This window comes from Rhamphochromis longiceps, linkage group LG3 (assembly GCF_057381845.1).
Source record: "Rhamphochromis longiceps isolate RC_006_pf linkage group LG3, R_longiceps_female_GT1.1, whole genome shotgun sequence".
Taxonomy (NCBI): Eukaryota; Metazoa; Chordata; class Actinopteri; order Cichliformes; family Cichlidae; genus Rhamphochromis; species Rhamphochromis longiceps.
Window position 1 is genome coordinate 30,854,951 of NC_140559.1, and position 23,007 is coordinate 30,877,957.

At 39.8% G+C, this 23,007-nt stretch overlaps 5 protein-coding genes across 9 annotated transcripts in view; 3 read left to right on the top strand and 2 right to left on the bottom strand.

Moving 5' to 3' along the window:
- Positions 1-3,588, top strand: part of LOC146674070 (neoverrucotoxin subunit beta-like) — a 4,950-nt gene extending 1,362 nt beyond the window's left edge. The window contains exon 2 of the mRNA XM_085401039.1: positions 3,047-3,588. Coding sequence (XP_085257165.1) covers positions 3,047-3,588 — 542 coding nt within the window. The remainder of the gene's footprint in view (positions 1-3,046) is intronic.
- Positions 1-4,559, top strand: part of LOC146674069 (inter-alpha-trypsin inhibitor heavy chain H3-like) — a 23,108-nt gene extending 18,549 nt beyond the window's left edge. For 4 of the 5 annotated variants that reach the window (XM_085392710.1, XM_085392721.1, XM_085392739.1 and 1 more), the window contains one exon: positions 1-4,559. This exon is cut by the window's left edge and continues 1,794 nt beyond it. The gene's annotated coding sequence lies outside the window, so the exon portion shown is untranslated. The other variant, XR_014908985.1, reaches the window with a different exon arrangement.
- Positions 4,560-9,490: 4,931 nt separating this feature from the next.
- Positions 9,491-10,346, top strand: LOC146674071 (uncharacterized). Its single transcript, XM_085393666.1, has 3 exons — positions 9,491-9,539; positions 9,647-10,006; positions 10,096-10,346. Exons 1-3 carry the CDS (start codon positions 9,491-9,493, stop codon positions 10,290-10,292), a joined length of 606 nt encoding a protein of 201 aa, XP_085249792.1. The 3' UTR covers positions 10,293-10,346.
- Positions 10,347-10,779: 433 nt separating this feature from the next.
- On the bottom strand, positions 10,780-14,510 carry LOC146674072 (uncharacterized). The gene is made up of 5 exons (XM_085401040.1): positions 14,505-14,510; positions 14,087-14,373; positions 13,807-13,862; positions 13,340-13,768; positions 10,780-11,783 (listed from the first exon to the last, which is right to left on the bottom strand). The coding sequence occupies exons 1-5, from the start codon at positions 14,508-14,510 to the stop codon at positions 11,614-11,616; spliced, it is 948 nt and encodes a 315-aa protein (XP_085257166.1). The 3' UTR covers positions 10,780-11,613.
- Positions 14,511-20,854: 6,344 nt separating this feature from the next.
- Positions 20,855-22,604, bottom strand: LOC146674073 (uncharacterized). The gene is made up of 4 exons (XM_085394054.1): positions 22,513-22,604; positions 21,762-21,817; positions 21,295-21,654; positions 20,855-21,115 (listed from the first exon to the last, which is right to left on the bottom strand). Exons 1-4 carry the CDS (start codon positions 22,563-22,565, stop codon positions 20,958-20,960), a joined length of 627 nt encoding a protein of 208 aa, XP_085250180.1. The 5' UTR covers positions 22,566-22,604; the 3' UTR covers positions 20,855-20,957.
- Positions 22,605-23,007: the final 403 nt, after the last annotated feature.

The following is a 23,007-nucleotide window of genomic DNA, read 5'->3' on the forward strand; positions in this document are numbered from 1 at the left end:
ACGCATCTACTGGGGTTTCTTTCACGGGTTGATGTGATCATTTTATTTAAAAATCGGGATTTCGGAATGTTGAACTAAGAGGGAGACAGAGGCTGCTAGTTTTTTAACACAGTAAATGGTCACAAATAACATTCAGCCCTTTTGAAAATAAGTGCTATTGGGCTACTTCTAAAACACGTTGCACATGATGTCACCTTTTCCCCCAAAGCAGCCAGTATCGCTCTTTCAAACTAATTGTCTTTTAATCACACTCATTTTGTGATTCTGATGTCACAGCATGCAATGATGCAAGCATTTTATTTATTTAAAAACGGATCAAACGGGAATTTCTTCCGTAAGGGGTTTCATGGTTTTAGAGTAGTTTTTAACACAACAGATGGTCGCAAATAACATTCAGCTCTTTAGAAAATAAATGCTGCAGTGATACTTCTAAAACCAGTCGCACAGACCTGCTCTGTCTTTTCAACAGCCGGTTATTGTTTGAAATTGTTCAGAATTGCAAAAGCCCACCGCGGGTATCATTTAACTGTTGTGATTCCATAGGAAGACAAAAGATAGGTGGATCACTTAGTTGTTGAGAGTACCATGCGAACAAGGGCCCAACTATTGTTTAAAGTGGCCGGTATCGGCTCTTTTTGTAATTCCTCGAGAAGGTAAAAGCCCCGCAGATGTACCAGTCGAGCAGGGTCTCGCCTATTTTCTGAAGTAGCCAGCAACATGCCCAGCAGGTGTATTGCCCCCAGACTTATCGGCCCCCCATCTATTGTTTTTGGAAGCACCCGGTCCTATATGAAGCGTTCCTCAGAGCGTGAGACCCTCGCCATTTCGCGTCAGGACCAGCGCCGGTGCAGACCATTTTCTACCCACACAGAGCGTTTCTGACAGGCTGGCGTTGCTTATGCATAAGAGAAAAGCAACAATACAATGCGGTTCTCTGCTCCAAGACATCGCGGGTCCTTTCACACAGTAAGCATGTGTGTTATAGCCGGCGCTTCATAAATGTCTGTTTTTAAAACGTGACTCATTTGTTGTCCAAAAACATTTCCTCTAAATTTGCAAAGTTACTGATTTAAAAATATATATTTTCAAATTTTTAGCTGGATGTCAAACATATGATAGACTCTTGAGCATGTTTATATAGCAAAATTCACAGTGGTATAACCATAAAAGATGCCCAACTGTGCACCAATGCACTCTATTGCAAGCTTTTAAACTGTATGCTGATAAGTGCATGAAGTATACCTTTAGAAAAAGATCCTGGTGTAGAAAGTAATATTAAATAAATTCTAACAAACGATTATCAAGCTTAAACGTGCTGCTGTTGTTCAGCCGCTGGTTTCCTCTTTCTGGTGCAACGTGGGCCAAAAACAAACGAGAGACGGACTCACGACAGAAAAGCAGATCAGCTGACCATTAATCAGTTTCATGATTGAAGTAGCAGCAAGAAGAGGGAGAGAGAGAGAGGCAGTCACTCCATATGTCGGTTGTTAAGCTTAACGTGGGAATGCTTTACAAACATTAAGAGATGAACTTACACACTTGCTTTACTTCTCTCTGGGATCACTTCCTCGGAGATGAAATGCCGGATTGGTAGCGAGGCTACAAATACACACAGCCGCTCTATCACGTGATGCACACTGCTCCGACATGCTACGGTTATGAGCTGAGTTACGCCGTGTCGCAAGTTTTGTGAGGTGCTTTTTTGATATTTAATGGATCGGATTACATTTTTTATTTTTCTCCGATATCCGATCCAGTAATTTACGTCAGTATCGGACCGGATACCGATACGTAATATCGGATCGGTCCATCTCTAATTTAAACCCCGTTATATTGTGTAGTATAATTAGTATACTTTATTTATCATCTTTATATATGTATATTTGAAGTGATCAGTTTTAAAAAATACAGCCACAGCAAAGGTATACAAACAATCAGTTCCAAGAAAGATTTGCATAGGTAAAAAGCCACCGGCATACCTTAAGGTAAAATCATAAGTACAACCATAAAAAAGTCACTTTACCAGCTGGAGTTTGATCTTCATGAAGTGACGTGAAAACCAGGGTCAGTAGAGTGTCTGCATCACTGGAGAGGATACACAAATAACTGACTAACTGTCTCCTCAGATCTTCCCTAGCAAGATCCAGAGATACTTGAACTCTTCATTTGGCACTGAAAGTGTGTAAATAATTTGCAGCTTAGAGCCATGGCCTCAGACTTGAAGGTTCACATATCCTCACTTCAGTCATCTTCACACTTGACTGCAAACTGGTCCTCTACAAATTGGAAATAACCACATGACCATATCATGCACTAAATGAGACATAATCCACAAACCTTTTTGTATTTTGTCGACTCTATTTTCATAGATTTCATGAAAAGGAAAGCCCTGGTGGTGTGTAATGTGGACTGCTTAGGAAAACCAACCACTCCATTAGGGACTTGTCATTTTACAGGCACAGCTCTGTGCTCCAGCCTCAATAATTGAGATGCATCTATCTGGGACATTTCATACTCAATATTGTGTTGACATTCTGATGCAACTGGGAGTTGAGGATCTCTTAGACCTCTGCTCAACACTCCAAGTGTACCCTAACTCAATAGAGTGGGAGTTCTTAAGTAGTAGAGTTTTTCAAAACACCCGAAGGGGAATTAAAGCGGTGTGATTTAAAATACAAAGTTCAGATGTGAATTGAAAAAGTGGATTGTTGGATGAGAACTTGACTTAAAAGATTGCTAAAGGTGATATTCATCATCAACTATAAGACAAACAACACAATCTCATGACGAACCATCCTGTGAAGTGGTAAGTAATTTTTGTAGTGGACCCTGAGCTGTGAATGCAGAAGATTTCAGGCTTGGAGTTGAATAATCACTGCATGCTGCAGTTAGGTACTGTATGTCTTAATTTTCCTGGTAATCTGTATTTATGATTCCTTTAATTCCAGAATATCTTCAGACTATATAGCACAGTAACTCTTGTAGTTTGAATGATTAGAGTTCTACAAACTGATTGCATATCTTCTCCCCATATTCTTTCCATTAGATTTCTGTGAACTAAATCTGGATCTAAACACAATACACAGAAAACTCAAACTGTCTGACAACAACAGGAAGGTGGTGCATGTAGAAGAGGACCAGCAGTATGTTGATAATGATGAAAGATTTGATCATTGGCCTCAGCTGCTGTGTACCAACACTCTGACGGGTCGCTGTTACTGGGAGTTTGAGTGGAGTGGAGAGGTTCATATTGCAGTGGCTTACAAAGGAAGAAAACGGAAAGGAAACGGTGATGACAGCAGGTTTGGCAAAACTGATCATTCCTGGTGTTTGTACTGTGATGAGGGCGAATACTTTGCAACTCACAATTACAAATCAAGAGCCATCCCTGTCGTCTCCTCTGCCTGTTACAAAGTAGCAGTGTATGTGGACTGTCCTATGGGTACCGTGTCCTTCTATAACATAATCTCTGGCACACTGGTCCACCTCCACACCTTCAACACCACATTCACTGAACCTGTATACCCTGGGTTTAGAGTTGGGTTACGTGACTCTCATATCTACATCTGTGCTGACTCAGAAAACTGAACCTGAGCTCATAAAGTAGCAATATAGCAAAGTTACTGAGCTACAGTAATATAACTGTCATCCATATATTATAAAATGCACAACATTATACATTTGAATGTGGTAAATGTTTCAAATGTGATTCAAATTACACCAACAGTCCAACAAAAGTCCTAGTGTCATCTTCTTAACTTCTAGATCATGCAGTAGTAGTGGAAATAGAAAACTGAGGAAAAAATTTTAAAAACAGGCAAAACATTTGATTAAGTGAACCGGTGGTTATAATATGTTTGCAATTCAAGTGCATAGTTCAGAGGCTTTTGGATAGGAATCCTGTAGCACCACCATCTGGCCAAAAATTACTGAAAAGCATCAGACAGAGCAGGAGTAGTTCAAAGTTCAGACTGGATTCAAAACAGTACCAAAAGTGAGGCTTCGGGATCACTTTGGATCAGACTGTACTGGACCTGTGAAGAATGAGATGAGAAGAGCGTTAACGAACACTGATACAAGTTCATCACGTTGCTGTGTGATGATTTGACAGAGAACTCAAATGAAAGCAGCAATAAGGGAATATCAACACATTCTCTTATCAGCTCTGGTTTGAAGCTGCTATCAAAACATTAGATTGAGTTTGCAGAAGTCTACAGTCAGATTTTTGGAGCAAACACATCCAAGACTCAAAGCTGGAAGTCTTCTTTCCTTCCTTTAATTTGCTGAAGAATTTGAATATTCTACCAACAACTTCTGCTTCTTAAATTATTTTTAAATCCATAAATATTTTATTCCAAATTGCAGTGGTTAGCGAGGCCTCCATGTCTGAACCTCCTGGTCAGCTGAGATCTTGGCCTCCCTCCTGCTGTGTGCCCAGCCTGGAGGCTGCAGTCTGTGACCGGCTCCCGGTGCAGACGGCTCCCTGTTATAGTGTTTCCTCACTTGGCTCATGCGAGCCCAGCCCAATTTTTACTCTTTAAGTGTGCGTGTGTGTGTGTGTGTGTGTGTGTGGGGGGGGGGGGGGGGGGGGGAGATATGTGTGTATTCACATCATTTATGTTAATGAGAGTGTGGGGAGTGAGTTGGAGGGTGGGGTGGGCTGCTTTTAACTATGTAAAGCACTTTGTGCTACATTTTTTTGTATGAAAAGTGCTTTATAAATAAAGATTGATTGATTGATTGATTGATTGATTGATTACCTGTGCCTGTATAATCTGCTTTCATGTATAATAGAAAGATATAAATGAAGAATGAAAACTTTCCTCAATGCTGGAAATGTTTTAGTGTAATGTTACAGCTGTGAATGCTGATCAGAGAAAACTCTGTTTGTTCTGAGTTTATAGACTGCAGTGTTTCATTCATTTTAAATGATGATTAAACTCTCATCCTTCCTTTGGAGTCATGGTATCAATACTGTTTATTGATGATCCTGTTTTTGAAGCAGAATAAAGTCCAGCAGGTAACAAGACAGCAGCTCATCTTTGTGTCCTTCACACTCGACAGACATTCAGGAGAAAGAGTTCATGTGAGACGCTGCTCAGGACCAGTGTCAGTGTGTTTGAGATGACACTCACTCACCGCAGGATCTGAAGCAGGTTCCTGCTTTTAAAAACTACATTTCTAAAACCAAAACATATTTTTACATTTACAGTTAATTTACAGTTAAAACCGTTTCTGTCAGGAGGCAAAGCATCACTTAATGTATATGAAACCACAGATCGTTATCATCATCATAACATTAACCTGACGACGTCATAATAAGCTGCTGTTCAACAGAGAGCGATAATTACAATAAACGCTCTGTGAGGTCGATGTTCACATTTTTTTTTTAATTTCCATAAAATAATCACAGTTTATATTCATCGTGTTAGTTTTGACACTTTGATCAAGATTCCCTTCAAAATAATGTAAACATGATGAACAGTTTCCTCCATTAAGTTTATGATTATTATTCTCGGTCATCGTGTTGTTGAACTAAACTCCAACAGCCTCGTTTACATGGTTGATCAAACACTGATCTGATGAGCTGGAAGTTGATCAGTATTCATCACTGGACTGAATATAAATACTGTTTTCTATTTAGAGAGTATATTGATGAAAGGTATTCGTGTACTTCATGTACTTTGAGTCTTTCAAGCTGCAGAAGTGTTTTTCTGACACACGGTGGCGCCATGTTTTAGCTGATGAAAAAAAAAATGGAAACTTCTCACGTTTCCTCCACAGTCAGTGCAGAGAAACTGGAGTCGTCAGTTTATTGTTGTGTTTGAGCCAAATGGATTTTAAAGACTAAGAGTGTGAAAGAAACAGCAGCACAGAAAAGAAAAAGATTTAGAAAAAGACGTGAAAAGGAGTTCAGTGTGTAGGCTATATAACACTAAAGTAGAAACACACAGCAGTTAACAGGCTCAGTGAGGAGCTGGACTCTCATTTTTCACACAGACATTCAGGGTGCTGAGTGGAAAAGTCACAGGTACACGGCAGCTCGCTACCTGCTGCAAGTGGGGACAGGTAAGCTGTGCACGTGTAGCCGCTAAACTGGTGGACCTAAATCTTCACCACCACGTCTGTATACATACAAGCGGAAAGGGAGTGAGTGGGTCAGCGCTCTGAGCACAGAAGCTAAGCCGGCTTTAAACACACCATTTATTTTCAGGATAAAACACAGTCAGATCCCCAAATAAAAGCTAAAATCCCCGCTGTACAATAAAAATAATGTTCACAACCCGCTAAAAGCCCTGCCGGCAGGAATAACTACACACTTAAAAAAAAAAAAAAAAAAAAAAAACCACACACACCCACACCCACACACACACAAATGTTTTTCATATGCTAAAAACTCTTTCCCCCCCCCCCCAGAGTCCTATATTCCCAGAGTCCAGCCACACGCGGGCAAATGTTCCTTAGCTGAAAGAGACAGGAGAGGAACTCCTCTTCCGGGATGGGGGAATCTCGCCAGCAGAAGACCAGGGAGGAGGCTCCCATCTCCACCTGACGGTGCGCGATCGTGCAGTCCAGCCACTCTCCCCACCCGCGCACGGCCTCCCTCGTAGCTCCGCCCTAAACAACAGACACGGGCCAGCAACGTTGTCGACGCAGCCGCTGTTATCCTCCCCTGGCAAAGCTACGCCTAGCGCCCAACAGTGGGAAAGCGATACTCACAGATGCAGGCAGAGGCGTACCCCTGCCCTACTGTGGATTTCACGCGTCGCCTCCCACGGTCGCTATTCTGTCCGTCGGGACTGGATCGCCGGGTTATGCTGGCCGATCGCCGAATGTCTCGTGGCGCCCCACAGTCAGGCCGGAGGTCCTTCTGTTCATATGCTGGCTTGCACACGTTTTGTTTCCAGCTCTTCACTTTTCGTGTGTCTCTCTTTCAGTCTTTGCGCTCACCATCTCCCTTAAGTCAGTTTGGCGGCTGATAGGCCACCTCGGGGAACGCCCCCACCTCACAGGTGCCTACAATTGTCCGCTTAATCCACAGTGGAATAAAAAGAATACTGTACAACAACACCAAACACACACTAAAAATATGGGGATAAAATCATGCAATAGGAATATCAATAAACAATAAGCAATATCAATTACAATAAAATCATGCAAATAAAATCGACACTATGTACCAACACACAGTCTGATACAAAACAAAATATAAAAACACAATTTTCCACTGTGTGACACACGCGGAGTATTTTCTTCTGGGAAACGGCTCCGCATCGTGGCCGTTGTGCCGAGCAGTGATCGTCTGTGACCAGAGCGGTCTGTGACACCGATCATATGAAGTTTGTTAGTTGGTAGACGTGAGCGAGTGCAGCTTTGGTGTCTCGTTATGCTCAAGGAAATACACAGAGATCTGCGCAGTTGGTGCACGTTTCCCCTCAAAGAAACCCAGACGTCTCACCCTGGAGAACATAAACGATCAATAGGAAGTTTGTCCATCGATCTCCTCGAGCTTCATACACAAGCGAGTGGCACCAAGAAACCAGTCCCTTTGCGACCAAAGTGATGACGTCAGGCAGAGAAACAGTGAAAGCAAGTCGCGGTTCTGTCCTCTACTCAGATCCTATTTTCTGTTTTTAATACAGTTTTTCCTGGATTTGATTGAATCTTCTTTTTTTTCTTTTTTACAGCTTGGTTATGACACATGCATATGAAGTGCTCATCAACTTGGATTGTCTCATTCAATGTTAGCTCATGACATCTCCACTTTTTTTCAAAACCAATTAGCATCCAATCTAACTTTACCTTTGGTAAATTTGATGAACTGGTCCTTTACATACACCAGAGTGAGATGTAGCCCTTTATATTTGACAGAACATCTGTAGTCAATGTGTAAAGAGGTCACTGTTTTCTGGTAAACATGCACACTGCACTGAGGAACAGGAAATAATGATGACCAAAATATATTTTTAATTTTAGGTCAGCATTTAAAAAGCGGCAGCTATTACTCATACTCATACTCAGTCGCAAAGACAGAGACGTGCTCGCATATATACACTTAAGCTGATCCACACAACTGCAGCAGGACGGAGTCATTGTGCACTTCAGAGATAAATCAAGTGGTTAAAGGTAAGAAACAGAGTCCAGCTGAAAGAAGAGGAGACAACATTAGCATGTACTTTATCTTTGTTAAACTTTACCGTGTTTCTGGGCATCATTTATTTTTATTTTGTCTGTTAAATATTGATTTTTTTTTAAACATTTTAGCCTTTATTTCATTGAACAGTGCACAAATAAGACAGGAAAGCAGGGACAGAGTGAAGAGGAATGAGCAGGCCTGAGATGGACCCAGACTCAGGCCTCTGCAGCACACTTTGACCTGTGGTTCACCAGCTCAACCAGCAGCTTGCTGTCTGTTAACTTTCGGTGCATTTAAAAGCACTGGGCTCATCCATACATGCACTTGACTACTTGTGCTTTGATTAACAGTTAACAATATGAGCATTAGACTGCACTCTCACACAGAGACACAAATCTCTATGAGGATGACAGCACCAGTAAGATCTGTGTTTATTGTAACAATATAACTACATCATAAAGGTAATATAATGACTGAATTTAATATGGAAACGTTTCTGTGTTAGAGTAAAATAATATGTGATTACAACTGTTCATGAGTGATAACCTGTTGCACACTTTCACTTTATTTTAACTGTGTGAGTTTGTGCTTTTCTTATAGACACTCTGTGTGGGTGAAATATATGCTGCGCTGAAGGCTGTTAATGTAATAATGTTCTATTGTTATTATTAGCATCCGAGTCAGGTGTGAGGTCATCTTTGTGGTAAAATAGTGGTGTTGATACAGTTTATTTATATGTCACTAGGTTGCATTTGGTTTTAGAAGAGCTCAAACACCAAACACTGACACCAACCATTAAACTGCAGTTAAAGTTTTATTTTCTCGTAACAGGAAGCTGTCTTATTTGATGTCTGTTTGTTTTAAGTATTTAAATAAAACATTATTTTATTATTTTATGGACACTTTGTTTGTATCAATCGTAGAAAAGTTAAGACTAAACTGGAGGTATAAACAGAAACATTCTGCGTAAACAGTAAATTAAATGCTTTTGTATCAGTGATACTCATGAATCATTTATCATATTTATTCTGGGTGAGCTGGAAGATTTGAGAGAACTTCTGAGAAAATGAGTTTAATCTAATTTATTAATGTATTTATTTCAGTTATAGCATGGCGCCACCTTCTGACAGAAAACAAATTCTGCAGCTCTGAAAACCTTAATATGAAATGAAAGTGCAGGTTTTTCTTCTGGTTGCTTCTATTGCAGTGTTTGTAGTTCTAGTTGTTTTGGTCAGATGTTGTGATGAGTGAATGAAGTCAGACTGTAGATTTTCATTCTTCTAGCTGTACTGCCTGACCTTTGACCTCATGTGTTGAGGACTCTTCACCTCTGTCTCCTCTCACAGGGAGAAGATGATCTGCAGGATCCTGCTGCTCATCATCCTCACCTCATGTGTCTCTGGTTAGTTTACAGCTTCACTTTATGAACTCCAAATAAAGCTCAACAACAGATTTGTTGCAGTTCTCAGTGTGTCTGCTCCTCTCTTTCCCTCTCTGTCTCCTCAACAGGATCATTTGTAGTCAATGTGACACAGACCTGCTATCAGGCAGAGGAGAACCACAACATCACACTGGAGTGGACGTTCACCACCAAACCTGATGGATCCACCAAAACTCTCAACATCCTCTGTGAACTTTTTATCAGTCGTATATCCTCAGTCCTGTATCACGTTCATGAAGGTGTTGAAGTGTCAGAGTCTCAGGATGAAGAGTTTTCAGGACGAGTCCAGAGTGACAAAGACGCCCTCAGAGAAGGACGAATCAGACTTCAACTGTCCAGACTCAGGACTGATGACTCGGGTCTGTACCTGTGTGAGGTCAACACTGATTATGGCTTCAGTGTTGGAAGATGTCGACTCAACGTCACTGGTAAGATATTTTTTTAACACTTTGCAAACATTATTCAATTCAAGTTAAAACAAAACCTGTTATTTTGGGCTTGGTCTGTTTGTTTTTAGCAGTTTTTCATTCGTCCAACCTTCAGACTGTGAGTCCACAACCAGAGAGCAGAGAAAGCCAGCGTGGTGTTGGACTGTCACTGGTATTACCACTACTAGCTCTAGTGGTCATCTGCGCTCTGCTCTGTTTAGTTGGCATAAAAAAAAGGAAACAAACATTGACGAGAGTTTCAGAAATTAAACCAATCACCACTTAGAGGACTTTTTTTGGAGGATCAGTTTGAGCCCAAATTATTTGAGCTTTAAATAAAGACCCGAGTCACAAATTTAACCAACGAACTCTTCAACATGTGTTTAAGTTCCAGAAAGCAAATTATGAAAAAAATATAATCTATTAATTAAGTTCCTATTTATTGAAGCTTTTACAGGAGTGATAAATAACATTAGTGTAAACAATGATTCTTGTTTTACTAAAAAATGAGAAATCTTTGAACAGACTTTTTCTTCTGTGTCCCATCCTGTTGCTGCATTACAAGTTTCAGCTTCATCTCTCACCTCCATGAATACTAAAGACTGTAACAGCTGATTGAGAGGGTTACCGTTTAACGTTTTATCATTAAAATAAGTAAGATATATGATGCGTACAAGGAAAATGTTTATGCAGACATATCACTGCTGTAATAATGTTTACATTGTAAATAAAATCATTTGTATTAGAGAAGTTCTTATTTTTGTGTTTTCATTTATTTATTTTTAAACAAGTGGAAAAACAAAAAAGAGTTTACAATCAACACACAAAACAACTTCATTAACACCAGGGCTCAGTCCCGTCTGGGTTTATTCCACCTTTATTAAAAAGACAAACATGTTTTTACTTTCTGTAGTCAGACTTTATTTTCAGCATCAGTTACTGAGTGTGTGGTTTCAGCCCCTCATTGCTTCATCAACATAGTTACTGTTTATTTTTCCTGCCATCCTGTAGAAGCTCAGAGAGCTTTGAAGAACAATGAGCAGCTCAGGTTAAACAGTCCTGTTACATCATGGAGATCTAGACTGTAAACTTTCCTTCAGAGTTTCAGAGCAGCATGAAAATAAAGCTGCAGAGACTGAATCTGGTGTTGACATTTATTAAACACGGTAAACAATAAGTCCTCTTTACTGTGGTTGGACTATTTCTGTGAGCTGATGGAGCTGAAGTTGGGATTATGCTGAGCAGTGATTACTGGTGGGACTGGATACAATGAGGCGTCTCTGAGGACACACAGCAGTCGATCAGATGAGTCCAGTCATTGCTTTACTTACTGGAGGTATTCACACAGCACAGGAATAAACTGTAGCCTGAGGTTTTACACACTTTGTATGCTGTGTGTGAAAAATTAAACAACAATAAACAACTTTTACATTAATGTTAAAGATTATGTGGGTTTATAAAACAATCTGTTGAAACTAGTTCATTCATTTCTGTGTTAAACCAACTCCTAACTCTACAGCTGCTACATCACCACATGGATGAATGTAATCCAACACTGTCATCTGGTGATAATTAGTTTACAGTAGAGTAACTGTAAACTCATTAACTCAGAGTAACAGAGTAACAGGGTTTTGTCTCCTGGCTTTATTTCTGAAAACAATTAAAAATATTACAAGCAGTCCCAGCAGAGCTGCCAACACTCCCATTAAACTATAGAAACCGGCCATGCCTCCACTTTCTGCTGTTGTCGGTCTCTGAGGGTGGAGCTGATCAGCTGCTGTAAATGACATGAAAATATGTATCATTGATTGATTGATTGACTGAAGTAAAATGTCGGTTACACAGAGTTACTCAAGTCATAATTTTACGTATAGATCAACATGACTCTGAGCAGGTAAACTACATCAGGGCTACTTCATAGACTGTATATAAAAGATGGAGTCAGTCACCATAACGTCCTACATTGTTTAATGAAGCCATGATTAGTATTGTTTTCTTATGGTCATCTTGATGTTTCCACGTGATGAGCAGGAGGTGAATCTGAGTGAGAAACTGAGGAAACCTGAACATGAATGAAATGAACCTCTTGTTTTATTCGGTTTGAGTTCAGCAGCAGATCTACTCTGCTGTGTTTAGACTAACAGATAAAAAATTGTGTTTAACTGGTGAAACAGTCTGAGGTTAGAGCAGCCGACTGATGTCTGCAGGTTGAAGATATTTGAACTCTGAGAGAAACAGCCGTCTGTTTCTTCCTTTTAGTGATTGCACCTCTGATCACATGAAGACTGTGGGCAGTGGGACACTGTGGAGGTGGGCTGTAGGCTGTCCACTCAATCACACTTTAGTCATTGGAATTGTGTTTTCTGTGCTGCCTTTTATACTAATGTTCTTCTTTGCTTTTAGTTTGTGTAAGCTGAGCCCAAAGCTAGAGCAGAGATGTTTCCAATCCAATTTTATTTATAAAGCACATTTAAAACTACAGGACTGACCAAAGTGTTGTATAATAAAAAGCAAAGATGCCTCACATCAATAAATATAACTAAATGGTTGACAAATAGGACAGTGAGGAGTAACTGGTGAGCAGATGTCAGAGAGCTTGAAGGAACATGTGATGTTAGGAGATTAAGGGATTTTTAAAAAGAGAAAACATTTTTAAATCAGTCCTAAAAGTCACAGGAAGCCAGTGAATTGAGGCCAGGAGACAGGAGGCTCCAGTTTCTGAGTTCTAGTAAGAAGGCCAGCTTTCAAATTTTGGACCAACTGATGGCATGAAAGGGAAACATGATTCACACCAAAATATACAGCAGTGTAACAGTCAAGTCATAATGTAATAAAAACATGTAGAACTGTAGAAAATGAGTAAAAGATAAGAAGGGATTGACCTTAGAAAGAAGTATTGGTCAGTAAAAACCCAATTTTATAACAAAATTAATCTTTTTATTCAATTTTAAGTTAAAGTCCATCGTATCATGTTGAGGTTTTTGAAACAAGGAACGGTCACAGGTCCCATTTTGGAAAACCATTAGAACTACTGGGTTTAAGTATCATGGCCTCAGTTGTGGTCTCATTTCAGTTAAAAAGGGGAAAAAAAGAAAAATGAAAGGGGAGAGTGGTTACTGAGATCACAGATTAATGGAGGTGCTTTGCAACCACACCCTGCTATTCACTAAAAAAAGAATTGAAGTCTTTTGACGTTGACTTCATTGTTCAGGCCCAGAAGCTATGGACATCTTTCATACACAGTCTATGGTCTGTTTTAACAATTCAGTGGATCGAACAGTGAACACCATCGTAATAAGAGAAACTAGATTAACTTCAGCTAAATCAACATACCAGTGACGTTGAGTCGAGAGCTGGCAGAGCCGAAGCCATAATCAGTGTTGACCTCACACAGGTACAGACCCGAGTCATCAGTCCTGAGTCTGGACAGCTGCAGTCTGATTCGTCCTTCTCTGAGGGCGTCTTTGTCACTCTGGACTCGTCCTGAAAACTTTTCACCCTGAGATTCTGACACCTCAACACCTTCATGAACCTGATACAGGACTGAGGATATACGACTGATAAAAAGTTCACAGAGGATGTTGAGAGTTTTGGTGGATCTGTCAGGTTTGGTGGTGAACGTCCACTCCAGTGTGATGTTGTGGTTCTCCTCTGCCTGATAGGAGGTCTGTGTCACATTGACTACAAATGATCCTGTTGAGGAGACAGAGAGGGAAAGAGAGGAGCAGACACACTGAGAACTGGAACAAATCTGTTGTTGAGCTTTATTTGGAGTTCATAAAGTGAAGCTGTAAACTAACCAGAGACACATGAGGTGAAGATGATGAGCAGCAGGATCCTGCAGATCATCTTCTCCCTGTGAGAGGAGACAGAGGTGAAGAGTCATCAACACATGAGGTCAAAGGTCAGTCAGTACAGCTAGAAGAAGGAAAATCTACAGTGTTCAATATATCCTTTACTGTAGAGCAGCATGTTCTATTATGGATGAAGTGTGCAGAGGTTTATCCAAGCTGACAGCAAAATATAGTGAAATCAGAAATGATGAGAGCCAAAGGAGGAGCACTGGAGAGGCAGCCTCACCACCCTCCTAGAAAAGAGCTGAGGAGAGCCCCTGACAGCGTGGGGAGTGGGGGGCCACCCAGCAGCCATGGTGCAGAATCCACAGGGGGCTGGGGAGACATGCCCACAGGCTCCACCAGCAGCTGGCCAGAACAGACTGAGTCCCCGGATTCAGAGACCTGAGAGCCGGGGACCCTCCACTCTCTGCAAGGGGCCTGGCCGTGCCATGGGTGCCAGGCCCCACCGAGCAGCCACTGGGAGTGTGCCAGTACATACCTGAGCACCCAGCCTCGCACACCGAGAACCACCTACGCACTGACGTCAGAGGGCATCAGCCAATGGCAGGGAGTGTGGTGGTGGGGAGATAAGCCCCCACATTTGGGGATCACAATCGTTTTTTGTTTTTTGCTATAACTGATTTATCTCTCTATAATCTCACTGGCATCTTCACCATCAGTAGACAGACAAAAAAAATCAGGTTTTGGATGTGCTCTCAGCTTTAAGCTGATCAAACAGCTCTTTAAAAGAAAGTATAAAAAAAATTGTGCTCTGTGTTTTAGAATATATCAAATATTATCCAACACATGTTTGTTGGTAGCTACAGTAGTGTGCAAAAGTCTTGAGCCAGCTCTTACTTCTTTAAATTTATCTTCGACGGAAGCAGAATTTTTTCAATAATTCAAACAAACGCACCTGACTGAAACTTGTCAAGGAACCAGTTTTAAAATCTATCTTTAGGTACTTTGTTTTTAGAACCTTGTCAACCCGTCTTATTTCTGTAGTTTCATTTGCCAAAAGCTTAAATAGTCTGACAGACATGAGGCGCCAGCAAGAAGGTTTCCCAAAGAGCTATTGGCTAGAAAGTTGGTGTGTAGTGTGTCCTTAAAAGAAGAAACTGGATACACGGAGGACAAAAGAAGTAAAAGTCCTTAAAAAGAAAACAAATCAGGAAAAAATGCATAAAGAGCTGACATGGGGTGTGAGATGTTCATCTGGACTCTGGGAACTTGAGAAAACAAATGGAATTTTTCAGTTTTGAGAATACAGACAAACCTGATTTTAGAGGGTTTCCTCTTAAATCCCTCGAGGCAGGAAAAAAAAATCAGAAATGACATCAGACAGAGACAGCGTCTGTATTTCACTGTAACATCAGCTGGTAAAATAATAACATTATTTTTAATGATAATGAGAGCAGAGATTTCACTTTAAACACTTTCAGAGACATTTGACATAAAAACGGAGTTACAGATAAAATACTTACTGTTGCTGTCTGCTCTTCTTTCCACTCACATTCTGCACACACCAACATCCACGGACAGATTTCACTCACTGAGCTGGAGAGTAGAGTGCTGTTAGGTTATACTGTATAAGACACACCCAACACTCACCTTCCCAGGTGTTGTTTCGCTATGACCCTGCTGAGGGAGCGCTTTCGCTGTGCACTGAATTTAAAAGTAAAACTGAGTGTGGAAAATCTTCAGTGCAGTCACTTTTGTGCTTTACATGCTGCATCCTCTAGTTCCACATTTTTGAAAGATGTCGTTTTTAAAGTTTGCGTGATGGTGCATAAAAACACAGTTGCAGCTGATTTGATTTTGGTGGCAATCGGGACAAAATTAGAACAAATGTCGTCAGTGCTGGAGAAGTAAAGGCACAAAGCAGAAAGATGTCCTGGGTATCTTCATAGTACAGATCCCAGGAACACGTGGTGAGACAGGATGGTCCAAGTCAAGGTTTAGTGTCTAAATATGGGTGAAGTGAGGTGGATGGTCTGTAAGACAGCCTGCAGCTCATCAGTGTTGTTTTGGGTCTTTAACTTTATTGTTCATCTTTCATAATCAGTAAAAACAGTCTGACTTATAGATCAAACTGTCAGTGTGACCAAAAGCAGCAGGTTTATAAATGTTAAACTGGACTGTTAGCCTGTTGCTGTGTGGGTGTTGATCATTAAATGATGATTATTACACTGACTACACAAAACTACATGAACTACCAGCTTCAACTGATGATTGAAACAAAAGGTTTATTAAGTGTATCCTGGCATTTTAATTTTTACTTTTAAATACTTTTTGTTATTTGTTATTTTTTATAGTTTTTTTTGCGTCCTCTGTAAATGTGATTCTGGAGTTTTGTATTTTAGGTCATCTGTTGTTGTGGGTCTTTGTAAAGATGTTCTCAGTTAGTTCTTGGTTTACTGGTTGTGGTGTTGTTTTACATCCTCGCTTTGTTAGCTCAGTGTGCTCTTTCATGTGTTCTTTGTTGTGTTATACTGTTTACCTGCCTGTATGCTTGGCTTCCTTCACTTCCTGGATTTGTGTTAATTTTTACAATTTGCACTCTGATTTAGATTCATATCAATGGCTCGTGCTTTCTTTGTGAACTCTGCAGCTTTGCATTTGGCTCCTAACCTGCTACCATCCACAGTATGACAGTTTTATAGCTGCAGTGTAACAGACCATAACAGCCTGAGAGCCTCGCTGCTTTTAAATGCTTTAAACAGACAAAAGTGTCAAATAAGTTGTGCACAAATAAAGAGCGGAAGTGGACACAATGATACAGTAAAATATAAAATTCTTATTCCTGCCGTCTCCTCTTGTTTCAGCTGGTAAATGTTTATTCTTTTCAAACATTCGCTGCATCCTTGTTGTCCATGACTCTGTCCTGCAGCTGATGGAAACACCACTCTGTGGTTTCAAGTTTAAATGTTGTGAGTGATCAGGTAACCAGCACAACAAAGTCCAGTGTTCCCACTTTGTTCAGATTTCCCTGCTCTGACTTGGCCTCAGGATGTCTAGGGAAAAGAATCATTTTGCATCAGCGGCCAGTCCTAGTGGATTTCCCCAAAGGAACAGTTTCATAGGACTGAGTTGATTTTATGTCTCAGTACTTTGATGCTATGTTGGTAAGATTATTTAGCACTAATTACATCCATCTATATTAGGACTTAAGTTAAACGACGTTTCTATTGTTTTTACTATTAGCAAACTTTGTGATGCGCTATGAAGTAAATTGTTGGTTGACAGTGACCCCTTGTGGATATTTTGAGATATTATTTGTGTCAAGTAAATACTGTTATTATGATTGTGTTTCTAGTTATCTATGACCATAATCATAGTCACACGTATATTGTAAAGCAATAAGTTCATGTACTGTTCCTGGACTGCTGCCATCTTTCTGACAGAAGACTTTATTCAGACCTGTAACCCCAACATCCCAAAATATCTTCTATAACTTCTCTTTTGTTATTGTCGTGTTTGTGTTTTCTGCACAGACAAATGTTTGCAGCCACAGCAGCTAAACTGTTTCTGATCACCTGAGAAACAAAAAATAGATTTCATGTATAAATCAGATTGTTTTTATTGATTATGACTTGAAAAAGGAAATTTGCAAAAATCCGATATTGATGAGCTGTAGTTTAGTTTGTACCAGATTCAGAGTCTCCATCAGTCATTCAGTTTTAATCACACTCAGTGATGGACTGCTCAGTGAGCTCAGGAACATTATCTGATGTCCTGATCGTTGAACTTGATCAGTGATGTTAAAGCAAACAGGTGTGATCAGGTGCAGCTGTCAGGATATCTGGAGTCAGAATCATTTTCAGTTATTTCTCACGTTTCTTTCCTTAAATCAGGAGTCATTGCCTTCACCAGTGATCATGGACTCATTATTAGGTAAACTGATGCTCACCATGAAAAAAGTGACTTCTATAAACATCTGGAACTACCAAAACATATCATTAGGTATTCTTGTGAACAATTATTTGGGGGAATATTATTGTGTCGTTGGACTTTTGACTTCACTAAAGTCACAGTTCCTCCCAAATCCACAGGGCTGCATCTCTTTCTGAACTATTTAAATATCCAGCTCATCAAATTTACCAACACTGACTGTATACAGGCCTGTAGTGACAAATGGAGATTTTAGTATTTTCAAACAACATAAACACTTGAAAAAAATTCCAAGCACAGTTATGAACACAGACTTCCTTCACCTCTCTTCACTCATTTTTGGAAATGTCTTCCAAAAAAACAAATCAAAACTGAAAACACGGGGATCTCTCAAAGACTATTTCTGGTTTTCTGTGCTTGGGCTTCTGCATTTAATGAAGCAAAAACGTGTTGAACACAGTAGATTTGTTAAATGCAGCTCAACATGACTTCAGAGTGAATACTGCGAGGACTCCTGAATCTCTCTATCACACAGGAACAGTTTCAGGCTGCACTTTAATAAAGATTTAAGTCGACGTGGTGGTTACCTTTGCATAATGTCTGTTTTCTTGTTCTCTGCTCTACAGCAGGTTTGATGTGACTCAGAGGATCAGTTTGATCAGCAGGTGTTTGATCTTTTTCCAGTGGAAGCTTTTAATAGCTAAAGAGGTGAAGTTGGAAGAGGCGATTCATTCTGATAAATGGCTTGAAATGGTGCCGGATCATGACCATCTATGGACCCGGTGTTAAGTGGCACAGTTGTTCAGAGGTAAGTACTGTATCCTGATTCTATACTGCTCAAAAAAAGAAAAAGAAAAGAAAAAAGAAATAAAATACAGAAACTGTGAGGGTGACGAGTAGAGACAGAAATACATTGGACAGAAGGTTGACAGTCCAATATATATCTCCAGCTTACAGATAATCCTGAACTAAACAGAAACATCTGTGAGATGTTCACTATTGCTCAAAGTGAGAATAGGGAACAAAGCAGTGTAAACACATAAGAACAGAAGGGAACTACAGCAATATCTATTTGACTCTGAGCTGCTCTCCATTTTAAGTAAGGCCCTGTGCTTGGTCCATCTTCCAACTTTTCTGGGATCTCCAGAAAAATAGAACATTGTGTTCTGGTTGTATTTGTGTTGTTAGTTGTGTTAATGACTCACAGTGTTCCCTGCAGAGCTCACAGACAGAGGAGAGATTTTCACGGAGTAAATACAGAAATGTATTCACAAACAAAGAAACATTTCTTGTCATTTTTCCAGACTTGTTTGAAAATGTTTGATTCCAGATGAATCGACTCTTGTGTTTCCTCCTTTTACTGATCATGAATCAAAGCTGCTCATCTTTTCTGTTCTTTTGTTTCTGATCAGAATATAAGATCATGTCTGTAACAGAGCAGGAAAAGTGAGCTTACAGCGCCACCATCTGGACAGACAGGCTCATATAAGCTCTAACTGTAGCTGAGTGTTGATGTTCAAACTGCAGCATTTCTGTGAGATTCTTTGAATGTTACTTTGTACATTTGGTGAAGCTGTTGCTGCTGTGATGCTCCTCCTCTATAACACTCATAAGTCAGTATATTACTGTGATATATACACTGTTTGTACCTGTTCTATTTATTTCCTGTATTTAACTTATTTAAATCTGTTCTGAGGTCAGATAACCGGTGGAAAACAGATGTGACGACAGAGCTCATATAAGATGCTAAAATACAACAGAAACATTCATGCCACTGTTTTACATCTCAGATGAGTAGACTAGGACATAGATGAGTCAGTAAAAATATAAAATACAAATAAAAGGTTCAGTTCTCTTACAAAGAAATGAACTGGAAGTGATTTTCAAAACTGATAAAGAAGTGCTGCCATGTTTCGCAACAATAACTAACGTTACCTGTCATAATGTTTTTAACCAGCTGTTGTTGTTGACTCAGCTGTCTGGAGACACCAGGGTCACATGTTTAATCTGCTTATTGCCACAATAAATAATTGTGATAATACTGAAACCTTTGTTAGAGAACTTACACTCACACATTTCTGATCATGAACAACTATCAGCAAATAAAGATGTCCAGTATTGGTGTTATTGAAGCTCCTCTCAGCTACAGTCTGATCCAAAGTGTAGATTTCTACAGCAGAGTTCTTGAACTGGATGAATCTCACGTTTGTTCCTGATGCTTCACTTTTATTTTTGTTTTAAATCCAGGCTGAACTTTGAACTACATGATGACACAACTCTGAGACCTGCTGCCTGCAGGACACAAATCATCGGTGGAGATTCTGAGGTCAACGAAATAAAAAATGGAGGCTGGGGGATGTTCCTGAATAAAGATAAAACATCCACAGTTTCATATGTATTATGGGAGAGGATGACCACAGCAGCAACAGCTTCACCAAATGGAGAAAATTGCAGTATTTATTGGAACTTCAATAGACATGAAAACATTTTTTCCTTGTTCCTTTGAGGCATCACTGCTCACAACATGCTGCTCTTTTTCTCTGTTACTGATGTATAATGTAGGTGTTTGTAGGTAACTGTTGAAAACCTCAGATCACATTTATATCACTTCAAATTTATACTGACATGTTTTAAATTTTTTCATGAGTTCAAGTTGCTGAGCTGAGCTTTTCAACATCTGAACATGAAGTAAAAATATTCTGATCATTTCCAGCTCTGAGTTTGTATTCTGTGAGTCTACAAGAGTAACTCTGAATGATTCACATGCTTCGTTATATTTATCTGTGTCTTTGTGAGGAAATGAAAAGAAAAACAGCCTGAATGGAGGAAGTGAGCCGAGGAGCAGAGATGTAAAAATGGTTTGAGATCACGTCTGAGGAAGTCATGTGGAAGAAAGTCCTGTGATGTGATGTGTTCGCAAAGTATGACAAACATGTGTGTCCTACAGGTCCAGCTGACCCAAACACTACACCACCCTGTGTGGGGAAACATTCTATCACTATGTGGAAATTATCCAAAGTGATTTAAGAAACTTTTTTATGAACAATTATTACAATAGAAATGTTATTTATAAGATTGCAGATTATTTCAGCTGCATTAACTTAAATTCAGCACCAGGAAATTTAACATTTTATTCTACAACTTATTTTCCGCCATTAGTCAAAGGAAGAGAGTCGTGTAGTCTTTAGGTTGAGGGTAACTTGTTGTTTTTTGATTTTGCTCTTTTATTTCCTTCCTACAATAAACCAAATGAAAGCAGCCAGCATGGCAGACAGAGGAGCTGTTAGTGCTGTTAGACCCTGTATAGTGCTCAGCATGGTTTTTCCGCAACTCTTTACTTCTCCACTCAAAGTTGATCTCTGAGGTTGGACCTGATCGGCAGCTGTTAAAGACCAGAATGAAAAGGTCAGCCATCTGGACTTTCATAATATTAAATATTACAGTTATAAATGAATCATACAGTTAAAGCTTCATAAAGTCTGTTGTTAAACAGCTCAGTCACTACAGCAGTGATACAGATGTACAAAAAATTACTATTATTTTTCTACTTAATCATCTCACCAGTGACGTTGAGTCGACATCTTCCAACACTGAAGCCATAATCAGTGTTGACCTCACACAGGTACAGACCCGAGTCATCAGTCCTGAGTCTGGACAGCTGAAGTCTGATTCGTCCTTCTCTGAGGGCGTCTTTGTCACTCTGGACTCGTCCTGAAAACTTTGCATCCTGAGACTCTGACACCTCAACACCTTCATGAACCTGATACAGGACTGACGATTTATCACTAATGAAGAGTTCACAGAGGACGTTGAGAGTTTGGGTGGATCTGTCAGGTTTGGTGGTGAATGTCCACTCCAGTGTGATGTTGTGGTTCTCCTCTGCCTGATAGCAGGTCTGTGTCACATTGACTACAAATGATCCTGTTGAGGAGACAGAGAGGGAAAGAGAGGAGCAGACACACTGAGAACTGGAACAAATCTGTTGTTGAGCTTTATTTGGAGTTCATAAAGTGAAGCTGTAAACTAACCAGAGACACATGAGGTGAGGATGATGAGCAGCAGGATCCTGCAGATCATCTTCTCCCTGTGAGAGGAGACAGAGGTGAAGAGTCATCAACACATGAGGTCAAAGGTCAGTCAATACAGCTAGAAGAAGGAAAATCTGTTAAATTAGATTTAAATGAATTTTTGAAACAGTTTTGTAGTTACAGAGGTTTTTTATTCTCTAGAGGGAAAAACAAGATTTGTTTCATGTGAATGTTCAGAAAATAATCAAGGAAAAGATCATGAAATTAAAGCAGCACAATTTTCAATATAGTTTCAAAGATAAAAGCGACATTATGAAAATTTGACCTTGAAGAAGAGGTCAGAGGTCCAAAGTAACATGATATTTAGAATATATATGCTGTCTATACAAACAATTGAAATAAGAAACAGTTGTACACACACGAAGTTTGAGACCGGCTGTGAAAGCGGTTGAGATCACTCTCTGAACTCCCCCCTGAGTCCTGTCCTATGATAATATTTTAATTCAAAAAGAAAAAAAAGTTTTGATTGAAAAAGTCAGATTTTTCCCCACTTCAACTTTTTAGATGAAGCAGTTTTCTCAGATTGTCATAATTACCAACAGAGACACTGACACAAAGTTTCTCCTGACAGTAAAACTTAAACTCTTCCTCTTTTTGAACTCAGTCTGAGTAAATGTGCCAGAGACAGTTTGAGTTTGCTTACAAACACAGAGCATCAGGAAGGACACAGAGATAAAGATGAAATACTTACTGTTGTTGGTTCATTCTCGTTAGGATGATGTTTGGTGGGGCTGCTTTCCTCATAGTGTGGACACAAACGTCAGATACGACGCAGACCTGTCAGTGGGTTTAACGTTTCATGCATTTCTTCCTCTTTCAAGATGTGTTTAACAGCTGAGCTGTTATGTAATCTCAAAACTGTACAGTTAATATCGTGAAGTATAAATGTGGAGTTCACAGTCTGGCTGATGCAGAGACCATTTAGCCCAAACTGCTCCAGAAGACTTTCACAGTTCAGTAATATCCTGTTACAGTCTCTCACACAGAAACACTCCCATTACAGAGACGTTTACAGCCAGAACAACATGGCAGAAGCTGTTTCAGTGCAAACCACAGAACAAAAACAGTGACGGCATGTTTTACACCTCTGCAACACTTTGCATTTCACTTTGTGATGACTTTGACAAAGTTATAATTTGTTCCTTTAAAATGATTTACAGATTAAACTTTACTGACTTTTCATTCT

Excerpts from the sequence above, each read along its gene's own strand:
- LOC146674072 (XM_085401040.1), bottom strand. Across the intron at positions 13,863-14,086 it reads AGCTCTTTTCTAGGAGGGTG|GGAGAAGATGATCTGCAGGA; the intron begins GTGAGGCTGCCT and ends CTCCTCTCACAG. Across the intron at positions 11,784-13,339 it reads CTCTCGACTCAACGTCACTG|CAGCTGATCAGCTCCACCCT; the intron begins GTATGTTGATTT and ends TGTCATTTACAG.
- LOC146674071 (XM_085393666.1), top strand. The coding sequence starts at position 9,491 with ATGATCTGCAGGATCCTGCTGCTCATCATCCTCACCTCATGTGTCTCT. Across the intron at positions 9,540-9,646 it reads CCTCACCTCATGTGTCTCTG|GATCATTTGTAGTCAATGTG; the intron begins GTTAGTTTACAG and ends TCTCCTCAACAG. Across the intron at positions 10,007-10,095 it reads ATGTCGACTCAACGTCACTG|CAGTTTTTCATTCGTCCAAC; the intron begins GTAAGATATTTT and ends GTTTGTTTTTAG.
- LOC146674073 (XM_085394054.1), bottom strand. The coding sequence starts at position 22,565 with ATGAGGAAAGCAGCCCCACCAAACATCATCCTAACGAGAATGAACCAA. Across the intron at positions 21,655-21,761 it reads CCTCACCTCATGTGTCTCTG|GATCATTTGTAGTCAATGTG; the intron begins GTTAGTTTACAG and ends TCTCCTCAACAG. Across the intron at positions 21,116-21,294 it reads ATGTCGACTCAACGTCACTG|CTGCCGATCAGGTCCAACCT; the intron begins GTGAGATGATTA and ends GGTCTTTAACAG.